The sequence below is a fragment of the Pseudochaenichthys georgianus genome, chromosome 16, assembly GCF_902827115.2.
Source record: "Pseudochaenichthys georgianus chromosome 16, fPseGeo1.2, whole genome shotgun sequence".
Taxonomy (NCBI): domain Eukaryota; kingdom Metazoa; phylum Chordata; class Actinopteri; order Perciformes; family Channichthyidae; genus Pseudochaenichthys; species Pseudochaenichthys georgianus.
Genome location: NC_047518.2, coordinates 14,312,264 through 14,325,307, shown reverse-complemented (window position 1 = coordinate 14,325,307; position 13,044 = coordinate 14,312,264). Strand labels below are relative to the sequence as shown.

General features: G+C 39.6%; 1 protein-coding gene across 7 annotated transcripts in view; it reads left to right on the top strand.

The window, feature by feature from the left end:
• The window catches only part of LOC117461602 (plectin-like), a 161,761-nt gene that overhangs the window by 103,032 nt on the left and 45,685 nt on the right, over nucleotides 1-13,044 (top strand). The window contains exon 1 of one of the 7 annotated variants that reach the window (XM_034103549.2): nucleotides 11,172-11,328. The exons of the other annotated variants lie outside the window; for them this stretch is intronic. Coding sequence (XP_033959440.1) covers nucleotides 11,211-11,328 — 118 coding nt within the window. The 5' untranslated portion in view covers nucleotides 11,172-11,210. Of the gene's footprint in view, nucleotides 1-11,171; nucleotides 11,329-13,044 lie in introns of those variants that run through there. 7 annotated transcript variants of the gene reach the window in all.

Here is a 13,044-nt window from a genome sequence, read left to right as displayed (position 1 = left end):
TTTAAAGTGTCCCGAGTCATTTTTCATGACTCAGTATTTCTTCAGGCCCTGCCTCAGTACAGTTTTCCTTTAGGAACAATTTGTTATTTCTGTTCAGTTATTGCTGGCACGGATTTCTGACTTCAGTACAGTTTTGGTACAAACATTTCCAAACATTTATCTAAAATTAAAGCAATAGTTTGACATTTTGGGAAATGTACTGATTCACTTTCTTGCTAAGAGGGAGATAGCAAAAGATTAATACCACTCTCATATCTGTCAGTTCAACATGAAGCTACAGCCGGTTAGCTTAGGTTAGCATACAGACTGGAACAAAGGTGAAACAGCTAGCCTCGCACTGTCCAAAGAAAACAAAAACGTGGCCAGCATTTATTGTGCCTGGCTAAATAATGTATCTGCACATGTTCCTCTGGAAAATGCAGAATGGATTATACAAATACGATAAATGTAAAAATGTTTGGCTTTAGAAATTCTGTTTTGGTTAACTTGGGAGTTAAGGGCTAGCTGTTATGCCCTGTTTTTATGTGAAGCTAAGCTAACAGGTTGCTGGCAGTAGATTCCTATTGACCGGACAGAGAGGAGAGTCACTCTTCTTATCTGGCTCTCCCAAAGAAATTAAAGACTTGATTTCCTTAAATGTCAATGTAGTCATTTACTACTCCCTTTAATTGTACATCTTACATGAGGTGAAGTGCTTCATTATGTGTCTAGTGTGACTAAGATAACACTTAAAACAACTGAATAAGGTTGACTCAATAATATTAAAACGGACAGGCATTTGAGACAGCACTTCAGTTTTACCTGATTCTTTTCAGGCAGGTTTTCTTTTTTGTTTGCTATCAACATTAGTGAATTTCTCAAATGTAATGTTTTAATTGCAGCTATATCCATTTTAAGCTAACACGGATAGGATAGCAATTACATTTAATTTCAGGCTCAATTGGTGCAGTCTTAAAATAATCGTCGAAGCAATTCATCCAAAAATGCTGTTCAGTGAGTGATGGTGGTCATTGCAACATGTAAAAAGATCAGAGAGCATCCGGTAAGGAGAGAACACAGCATATGTATGTCACTTTCTCTTTCAAAAGTGACCGAGGAAGAGCTCAGCTGTGCCCTGTCATAAATTGTCACGTGCTCAAGTTGACTTGAGAAGACTGCTCCTTTGACCACACATCAAATCATTACTTGATCTTAGAAGTCAGGGTTTATAGATTTTTGGTTTTATTGGACTCAAACATATTCAGAATATTTTTTTGAATTGTCGATTATCTTTGGTCTTGCCCATCAAAGAGTAGCGCTGCATGGCCATCAGTACATCTCTCATTTTTCAGAAAGTGCTTCCTGTTTCCTTTTTAACCCCCCTCACACCAGCTGGAGCGGTATGTTTGGATCACAGGGGGCTACTGGGTGGTCTTGCTCACAATTGCAGGATTATGGGGTCATGAGCGAGGGAATTATCTGTAACGGCCCGTCCACACTACAGCTTCAAAAAAAGCTTGGAGCTGGGCGTGTCTGAAGCTCGACCAACAACCAATCACATGAATCTCCCGCCCCTGACACACAAGCAGCGGTTTGATTGGCTAGAGCTTGTACTGGCATATAATTTGATTGGCTGACGCCTCCACCGAAAGCTTCAGAAGCTTCAAAAGTTGAACATTGCTCAACTTTTGCAGCCGGAAACGCCAGGAAAGCTCCGCTCTGCTTCCCACAATGCAGTTCGGCGAAAAGTGACGTCACCACATTCAAAGTGAATGGGCAGACGCGTTGGAAACCGTTTTTGAAGCTGTCGAAGCTGTAGTGTGGACGGGCCGTAAGAGATGGGCTCATATGGAGAAAGAAGCAGATATTTAGATTATAGGTTGATCTTGATATCTGTACAGCAAGATGTGTTGTGCAGGTGAGTGCAGGGACCTGATGTAGTGTATGGACTGGGTGGGGGCCAATGGGGTCAGTTTGTTCAGGAGGCCACTTGGTTGTTACTACCAGAGCCCTGCACAGAGAAACTTGGCAGTTTTTTGTGAATATACTTTGTCTTATTCTAGTATTTCAGTAAACAAATTATTAAAGAAAATGGGTTAAGAAAAGCAGTGACACAGAAGACTGAAGACGATACAGATGTTGTGGTTGGGTCCTAAGTCATAAAGCTTTTGTCCTTTGAAAGTTGTGTAATAGAGAACAAATGCAAAAAGAATGTGCCTCAAGCTGCTGCTGTAAAAACAAAATTCCATATTAACATCAGAGGAAAGTGAAGATACATCTCACGCAATGCATCCATCACAACCATGAATTAGCGCTTTGGTACCCTTGAGTTATGATGGGGGAGGCGACGTAACTATCGGAACCGTCAAGCTCTGAGGAGTGGTAACATGTCTAGAGATAATACAAAGTGTGAGTATTTTCTAAGGAATTAATTCCGTTAGATAAGCTACAAGTTGCAGGAAAGGTGTCATACACAAAGCTTAGAACATGTTATAGTTCCAGGCTCAAACCTCATGTTTTTGTCTTGTTGTAAATTAACAACAAAAACATATATAGGGGTCTTTATGGGCAGCATTATCTTTATGAACTAGTTTAGAAGCAGGATGTAAACACTGATAGTGACCAGTTTTATCTCAGAAATGTTAGGATGGGGATAATATAGGATAACTATTAAACAATCTATATGTCAGAATTCTATAATGTTTACTTAAAGCCTGATATCAGTGTGTTAAAAATAACTTTCTTAAGTTATGATAGTATCAATGGAATAGCAGTGGGGTAATGTAACCAATAACTTTACTTTGTACATCATTTTAGTATATTAGTAGTCCAGTTTCTGAAATGTGTTTTTTTTATGTTACTGAATATCCTGACTACCTTATATTTTGTTTCAATGTATGAGTTTTATTTTTGAAGTCTTGTTTACAGTGTTGTATGTGTTGATTGTGCTGTTGGTTAATTTTAGGAGGAAAGCTTTCTATTGACCAGGGTGTTATATGTGTGTCATTGCACATTTCCCATTAGGTCCCATTACAAATGGACTTTTATTTAGATTACTATAGTATATATATTGGGAGAAAACTATGTATTTGTTAGTGAAAATTATTAAGTATTTGTTCATAGTTTATTGCTCTATAGTTGCAGCAGTAATGTAACAAGTTTGGGAGTGGTTATGATCTGACTCCATCTAGTGGTGAAAACCGTGTATTCCTTTCTGATATTGGTACAGTGATCTGTTGGCTGGACGACGGAGGTTTCCTTTCCACTTGAAATCGCTCAGTTAGGGGAGACTCACCTGTCTGTGGGTCTAACATACAGCCATGAGTAAGAGTCAGTCACAGTATGTTTCTTGAGCTGTTGTCAGGGAAACATCCCTCAATTTCCTCTTTTTCCACATTTAGATGGTTACTTGGAATTACCACATGACAAAATATTGAATTAATAGAAGATAAAAGAAAAGAGGAACCTACAATATCAGTTAATCATAAGGTTTTATATTCGTAATAGTTTATTCTAACAGTTTGAGACAATTCCATCTTTTTGAAGCAGCACAATGTTCACTGTTGTTAGTGACACAGATTATTTCTCTTCTTAAATTCAGTGATAACATTTATTGACATCTTCTAAAGAGAAAATATAAATGTTGCTTTAACTTATCATCGATTTATTGATTCATTTTGTTTAGTGTGGAGCTAAAACACTTAAGTTATTGATAAGTAAATTACAGAAACTGTATTGACAACTCAATTGTTAATAGTTTGATCATGATCATCAACATGGATATTACATGTTTTGAGTCTAGTATTTTTCACTGGAGTGAAGCAGGCAAAACAACAACCCTCATAGGGCTGCTCGATTATGGCAACAATCATGATCTCGATTATTTGGGTCAATAATTGTAATTGCGATTATTAAATGCGATTATTCATTGACTTTGAAAACATCAATTTATTGGAGAAAAACACATGAACAGTATGTTTTTAACAGTAGATTACCCTGAACTTTAAGTATAATTCAACTGAAAAACCAAAAAAAAGTAATAATAGTAATAGAAAAATAATCGTTTTATTTTGATTACGTTGTTTTCGTAATCGTTGCAAGCCATAATCATAATCACGATTAAAATACGATGAATTGAGCAGCCCTACACCATCATGGCAATTTGATTTATTTGATCATCTCTGAAAACACACAGTATGGTCTTAAAACCTCCATTTGCCTACTTACACTTTATTCAGGCAGTCCACTTTGTGAACTGCTAAGATTTTGTTACATCCTCTGCCCTTATTAAAAGAAAACAGTTTACTGTCTTTTAAATGACTCACTCTTAAACTTACCTTTGGGCATATTAAAGTTAAATTGACTGTAATCTCTGTTCTAAGCCAAGTGACCTGCAGAGGGAGCAATTTCTCATTTACATATTATCCTCTGTGCCGTTAAAACTACATCAGCTATTTCCCCGTTGCCCTGTTGCATTCGAATCCACCACTTTAAACATTAGCGACCAACTTTATACCAGATGTGCTTTCCGCAGACCTTTCTGAAGCTCAGAGCGCAGCTATTTTTAAATCTCAGCTGCCGCGGATCTAATCCTGAAGCCTGTTGAGTCTGGGTTCAACTGGGTCTGCAGCTTCATCATTGGATCTAATCCTGACAACATTATCTGATGTCTGCCGACAGGCTGGAGATCACTTTGGATTCAAACTGGACGATGCATCATGGCACAGATATGACTCACTCATGGCTGTGAATAGATTGAATGTTTAGGGACTTTTGTGTCAGCACGATAAGCATACATCTGCATTATTTATCCAAATGTCAACATCTTAGAATTATAAATAAGTCAAATATGAATGAAAAAACGAAGATCTAAAGAAGATTAATTAATCTGGTTTATTTAACACGGCTAATTTAACACATTTATATTTAATAACATTGCCTCAGCTCAGTGCATAGCTTTGCTTGACTGAATAACAGGCTGCCTTTCATGGTTTAATTTCAGGAAGTCAATTAGCTTCAATCAATCCTTGATGTCAAATTATTTAAAAAAAAAACTAGGATACAAGTATACTTTATTTTGTCCAAAAACATAACGTCTGATAATGGTAAATGTACATTATAATGCACATTTCTGAAAACAAAGCTATGGCCGATACATTATTGACAGTTTGGCGACAATTGCATAACAGACACTAAGTTTGAGGAAGACAAGCATTGCAAAAAACGTTTTTTTGAATGTACTATACTAGAAAATAATGAACATCTGAATTGTAAGAGCTGTTTTATGAGCAGGGTTTTAACAAAAGTGAGATTTGAATTGGTCAAATGTATGGAATAATGAACCATCCATCTTTTCTCTCTCCAACTCAACCTTTCTTATCCTCTAAAACTAAAGGTACTAAACTTGTTTTTATTATTTTCAGCCATAACCTCATTGTTGGTCTTTTTATAAATGAGTAGCTAAAACATATGACATGGTCATAATGGGCAGCATTATCTTTATGCTCAACTTTAAACGCAGGATGTACATTTACTGATAGGGTGACGTTTTATCTAAGAAATGTTAGGATGAATAGGATAAGAGAAACATTCAAAACATCTACATTGCAGACCAATGTTACTTTAGAGAGTGATAGGACGTCAGTAGTATACTTTCTGAAGTTATGATGGTATCAATGGTACAGCAGTGGTGGGATTCAACAAAGTACCTAATGAAGTGTATGTTGAGGTACTTTCTGCTTACACTGTTCTACTTTTTTTCCCCTACTGTTCTAGAAAAATATTGTTATTTTTAATATGAAGAGGTTATAACATACGATGTTGCGTTATAAATAAAACCATTCAACATCATATAATCATGCATGTCCAATCGAATTCATACAATGTGTTTCCCATCGGTTATACAAATTTGGCGTGGAAAATATTAAGATGCACCTCCTTAAGATTGGTGACTGACATGCCACAGAGTTTGAGTTATATACTGAGCACATAATACTACTGTTGATCTTCTTCAGAAGGACCAGTCGAGGATCTCTCCCTACATGTTGTAAGGCTGTGTTTTTATTTGCTTGGCTGGCTTTGTATGCTAAGCTGAAATCTGATCCGCCATAAGCCGTGATTTAGGTAGCAGCTAACCGGCCTCCTCCTCCTCCTCCTCCTCCTCCTCCTCCTCCTCCTCCTCCTGAACAACTGAAGTGATAATTCAGGGTGTGTTGAAACTGTTTTATCAACATTCCTTTCCCCTGTGGGGTGTGGCGGCTCCATACTGCAGTGGAATGCTCCCACTTTCACCTGAAGTACATATGAAAGACTAAGGGGTTTAAGAAAGGGTAGAACAATGAAGAAGATGGGTAGAGCAAATACTCTTTATCATCCTATACAATGGGAGATGTTGTCCACGCTCCCTCTGTGCAAACTCTTGAAATTCCTCTTCATTTCAGCACTTTCAAAAACCATAATGACATATTGTCAGAGTTCTTTTATCGTGTAATCTGTTTGCTTTGTGTGTGAATAGCCTCCCACTAGATGCATGTGGTTCAAGCCGTAAATGGCTGCAGGCTCGACCATGTGTTTGTAGGTATTAGAGGCAGACTGTTGCACAACTCGGTGTGCTTTGTTCAGCTGTGGTTTGATTTAAACACATTGATGCCAAAAGATCAAGTTAAAGAGTTAAAGATTTGTTTTAGCCAGATCCCTATTATTTGTGAAAGTTCTGTTATTTGTTTTAAGATGTTCTCTTACTGTACCTTTACTACAATAATGGTAATACTAAACAAGTTGGTAAAAATCATGTCATTCAAAAAAATTAAAAACACACATTTCATATATCAGATTACTTTTAGACACTAGTATGAATACTCTGTTTGAAAAAAAAAGAAAAGCAAAAGTTATATTGGGAATGTGGTTTTTGAGCCACAGGTGCTGGTGTTGGAAGGAACCAACCCATTATGGTCAGATTTGTTTATGGAAATGATACCGAACCATCCTCACAATGGCGCAGTGTTTGTTTGGTAACGAGATTAACATTTCTACACCTACGATTCTGACTGCGTTCGGTTGGGTTTATGGACCGCAGGGCTCGAGTTGAATGCTAACATCAGCAACATATCATGCTCACAACCACATTGCTAACACATGGTTTGCTCTGTCTACCATGCATCGTAGTGTTTTAATAAAGTGTGTAAGCATCTACTAGTTTCACACACAACATACAGCTGACACTAATGGAAGTGTCTTTAGTTTTGCAGGTATTAGAAACGCAACTCCATTGTTTGCAAAAATAACTCTGATTCTATAGAACTCTAGGACAAAATGACCCTACTTCTCATTTGATTCATTTCCTAAGTCAACATTTTCCTGATTACTTTATGGTCTCAATCCCTAGTTTCAAATGTTCTTCAATACAACATGAGGTTCATTTAGTAAATAATGCTCTCATATAGACTAACATATGGTGTGGTTACCTTCTGATTCACAAGATGCTACCACAGTCTAGTTTTGACCATTGTTTTTGTCACAATATATGTATCTTGAGTTCACACAAGTTATTGAAACATCTTGGTACAGTATAGCCTACTCCCTCTCTGTTTCGGGTTTTGTTTGTGTGGCAAAACTCAAGGCTTCAAAACCATAGTCCACAAACAAATGGGTGAATTGTGTATTAAACCAACGTATCGGACTGATCGAAAAGCGTTACCTGATCATGGTAGTACTGTAGAAGAAAAAGTGTGAAGACTTGGTAGATTCTTGGATTGATCTAGCAACCAACTAACATTGCTATAAGTATGAACAGACAAACCAATGTGTCTATAGAGTGGGGATATGGACAATAAGGCTCCATAAAACAATGCTACGAGTTCCCAAACCCAACCTTCATCTGAACAATCCTATTGAGCAGTAATGCATGTTGAATCGGCAAATGCAGTCCATTGTATCAGTCAAAATGTCCTCAAAGTATTGCAAGATCAACAAACCCAATTTCCTTGTCACTTCCATCATGAAATATCCTCAATGCTTGAACTTGTAATTAAGAAGAAAAATGAAAAAACCGTTCTACTCTTACTTTCACTAAGCGCTCTCTCCGCTCACATAAAAAGCCCCATCTGGTTTTGATGAAGCCAGATGAGGAGTCGGTGAAATAAGCATGCTGAGACCTTAATGATATGTCTCCTTTTGGGTGGAAAGATCTCTTGACTAAGATGTTCCACATTTCTGCATCCGTCCAACTCGGGTCCCCTTCTAGTGTTTCCCATGATGTTTAGAAATCCAGCTCTGGTAGGTGTCAGAACATGTTCACCCAAACGTCACTGACTTCTCAGTTACTGTGTACTGTTGCTTCCACATCTCAGGTAACCTGGAAAACCATTGGTATTCTGTTTGATTCAATTACATGACACCCTCATGTCCTCAATGAAAAACGTGTTAGAGAATCCCTTTAGACTGTTGCCGTTCTCATTCTGCAAATCCTGATATGCTACAATTATTTGGATCAAATTGCCCCACGTATAAATTCAGGATGTAGGGATAAATGAATGCTTTTCTTTTCGTGACGATATGTGTTGTATTTGCTTTGATTCCTTTCCTTTTTCCTGAATTAATTGCCTACCCACATACCACTCCTTAATTCCTTAACTTGCCTAGACATTGAATGGAGCTATCAAGGTGTGTCTTCAAAATGTGCTAACGTGGCTTGATATGAGTCAACACTCTCATACACCCACAGGGACATGAAGTGCCTTCATGTTCATACAGGTCATGTTCAACACCCAGCCACTGCAAGCAAAAATGGGTTTTGGATGCCTGATGAAATGATATCACTAGTGGTGGGGGGCAGTATTTGGTAGGGGTAGAACACACCTTGCCCTAAAGCCTAGCTGTCAACATGTACTGTATAAGTCATATAGGGGTCCATTATGGAAAGACTTAGCGTAAAGGCCGCAAACTTTGTAGACGAATAACTTTTAAAATAACACAATGTTCTTTTACAAAAAGACAAGTGCCTCATTAGCAATGAAGATGTACCATGCTGCTACAGCCAAGCTTTTGGTGGCTAATTTTAGCTCATTTAAGCTCACTTTATCCATACATTGCTGTTTTAATCTGAGTCATTTTACATACTGTTTTACCTGTGCTTGTCTTGCGCTACATTTTTTAACTTGTTGCTGCAGGTTCGCAGTCTAACAAAAGATACTTGGGGTTGCTTTAACAGAAATGTGGCTGATCAAACTGCCAAAATACCTTCTCGTCATTTGAATTTAAAGGACCCATGTCATGCCCCTTGTGTGTTATATATCTTTGTCTGCATGTAAACGGTCTGCAGAGTCACAAACCCTCAAAGTACACCCTGTAGCGAGTAAAACTCTAACACAGAAAAGACGCCTATGCTGCCCCAGAACGCCTCGTTGGAGATTTTCTTTTTCCCTTTTTTTCCTTCCGGGAACCAAGTGACGTAACGACGATCCAAATGGACCAATCCGCGGAGCTCCTCACACACACACACACACTCAGCCCGCCTTATTTTTCTCAGCTGCAGCTCCGCGGATTTCACAGCCTGGACTCAGCCTGAGACAGCGGGACACGGCGAGGCCCGGCCCGGCCCGGTCCGAGCACACACACAGACCCACAGCCAGGCGGCGGGTGTGTGTGTGTGTGTGTGTGTGTGTGTGTGTGTGTGTGTGTGTGTGTGTGTGTGTGTGTGTGTGTGTGTGTGTGTGTGTGTGTGTGTGTGTGTGTGTGTGTGTGTGTGTGTGCGTGCTCCGGCCGAGCACGGGCCGTGTCCCGCTGTCCCGCAGACCCCACGCAGCAACCAGGAAACAACACCAGTAATCCAGCTCACACTGTCCGCTCCAGCAGCGAGCCCCGCAACGTGCCGCCAACACGGCACCCAGACCCCACGCAACATGCTCATCTGTTTGTCCTCACTGGTGTCATTTTCTGGTTGCTAACGCCATTGTAACACATAATCACTGATGTTCCGCTGAACATCATGGGACCTTTAACAACTTATTAAGTAGTCAAAACTTCTATTTCTTCTTAATGCAAATATATCACTTGTGGGAAATGATGTGGTTTCAAGGATGTGATCTTAGAAATATGCTTTTTCATTGAGAAAAGCATCTGTGTGGATATAAGTAATGCGTGTTGTACTGTATTTGCCGTTCTAAACACCATCTGCTTGCACTTCCTTGGCAACATCGAATGGATAGCAGGAAGTGAAGCACTTTGTTAGGATTAGAGACCCGGAAGTGAAGTTCCGCTGAGAATTGGCTGGACAAAAACATTGTATCCAAAACGGTCATTAAAGTTGGTCAACAACGGTCATCTAAGGCCAACAGATGTTATAAACTAGAAATAATTCTGAAATGAAAAAGTGACAAAGGCAATGAATCACAGTCATGGTGCTTCAATGGGTGCATGAAAGATCATGCTCAAACAGAGTTATAAACAGAGACTCTTGGTGTTCAGGGTGTGGTCATGCATCACTAGCAGCCCTTCCCAGTGTATCTCCTCCACATCTTCTCTCTTCCTGTTTTCGTCACAGTGAGTAACTAATGTTAAATGTCAGAGGAATGCAGTGAATAAGTAATGACCCTGGGGGACGTAGCTTTTGGCTATAAATGAGTGAAACTTTGAACCTTGTTGTTTGTTGGGCTCTTGTTGGATAACTACCTTTAGGCATACATTGGAAGTTACTCATTGAAGTTCAATTCAGTGTAACAAGTAGAGAAAATATCTGCACACGCCTTTCAAAGATGTTTTTACAATCCCTACTGACTCCCTCAGCTTGTGTGAGTTTTGTTCCTTATGTGATAGCACATGCAGGTTACCACACCTCACCTCTGAAGCTGCATGAGGAAGGGGTGTGTTCGGAGCCCCGCCCACCCTGTCCTCAGAACACTAGCACCACTAAATACACACTCGCTCAACACACACATGGACAGGCCCAGACTTCATAGCCCACAGGCACCATATCCTAGGAAAGGGATAGAGTGAGCGGGAGAAGAGAGGAGAGGGAGAGAGGGAAAAAAAAACATAAGAGGGAGTGAGGAGTTTGAAGGCGAGGGAAATCATAGGTTTGTGGGAGTGGATTGTGGCCACAGGATTGCTCTGACGGGCCGACGTGCCAGAGGGACAGATAGACGCCAGAGAAGCAGAAGCTGATATCGAGGGGGGGAAACTTCACCAAGGATATTTTTAATTTTTAAAGATTTTTATTCTGACAAACGGTGACAATGAACTCTCAGCAGCAGAGGTACAGGAATGTCTCCTCTGGTAGCATGGACAGAGAGAGGACGTCCTCAGAGGAGGGGTATTACCAGGGGATGCTGAAGGCAACGGACGGCAGGAAAGGTAAAAGTGTACGGAAAATAGCTTGACTCCAAGTCTTGATCTTGATCCATTTGATCGTGCATGTGCGGGATGCCGCTGGGCACGAATGAAGGGTTTTTCCATGAAGGGAGTGTAATGTCATTAAAGCGTTGGACAAGCTTAAAGAGCTTGAAGACTTCAATATAATGAGTGCTGACTGGTTAGTGACTTGTATAATGCAGTGGTATATACATCAGTAAGTCTATCTGTCTGATTTGAAATGCAATGGTTGGTTTGGTGATGTCACAAGTGTGTTTGGATGGTTTTAGATATTCTAGTAATCTAAAAATGAACATGACAGACATACGTTTATTTTCTGATTGGACTGTACTGTCTAGTGGTTCTCAACTCTGTGACTTAAAAGATACTCCCCTTTTCTAATGCATCAGCAGCTTCCTCTTTTCGTATTGGTCAGCAAAGCCCATTCACACTTATTGTTGTGTAGCATACAGTACATGTGTTTTGGGTTGAGTCAGCAAAGCTACAGTCCAGTTGCCTGTAGCTGTGATGTATCCAGGATAACTGGTGTGTAAGAATGAATGATATCTTCCTTTTTTTTCTTGCATTAATCCGTTCCTCTTTTTCCCCTATTAATGTCTTGTTTGACCATGCATTGGTACTGTACAGTCTTTAACACACTCTAAATCAGACATGGTTTTTGTGTGTTTCCTCTTACCAGCCTAATCACTTTTGTCAAATGTTAAATAGTGTCCGGAATCGGGGTTTTAAAAAAAAGTAACAATATCAGAATAGTTTTATGTTAATGCTAATATTTAATCATATTGTATTATAGGTTAATCATATATTTTGATTGTAAAATCTTAATCCGCAAAGTAAGTCATAACTGAAATCAAGTCAGTCAAAAGTACTAATAATTCTATCAAAAATATAGAGCAGCATAAAATGGAAATACCCAAGTACCTTAAACTGTTAAACTTGAGTGCAGTATCTAAATAAGTGTACCTACCTAGCTACAGTACTTTCCACTACTGGTGATGACCTGTTTGCTGTTTTGGAATATAAGCTCCACACATCAGTGAAACCTGTTTGTGTGGTGACACTTGATACATGAAGTTCAGCCTCGATAACCTCACATAGCCTTCACCTACAAAAAGCAACGAGTCCACGAACAGAACAGGACTGGGTAACGTGGCGTGAACAGACTGCAGGGACGCAGCAGGTCAACGTGAAACTCCTCTGGGAAACCACTTTGTCTTCGGCCTGCTCCGAGTGTGTGTCGCCAATCATAACGCTTCCACTCTTCCTTTGGCAGGAAGTAGGACCACATAGTAAAGCACCCCCCCCCCCTGTTTGAATGATAAATGAGGAGGTTAAAGGTCTGCTGTGTCTATGTATGGTTTCCATGGAAACGTAGTCCCATAACAGATTTGCAGAAGTGGTTGCTAACACCCTCCTGAGAAAGCCAACGTAGCCTCTGGGCGCCGATTTGGTTGAATCACAGCTCTTTGCTTTTCATAGCTGGGTGTGTCACGATGAGTTATCCGGCTCCTTTCAAACTGATAAGACAGAGGACTTTGTGTTGGCATTCATACTTTATTACGGCCGGATGTGAATGAAATAATTTGCTATGTGAGTCAGTTAAGGTGGATAGGTCAGTAAAAACACATTAGGGAAGCAACAGATAATCTGTTTCAGAATAATTTATTTATCGTTTGATTTGCAGGATGTCAGAAAGTA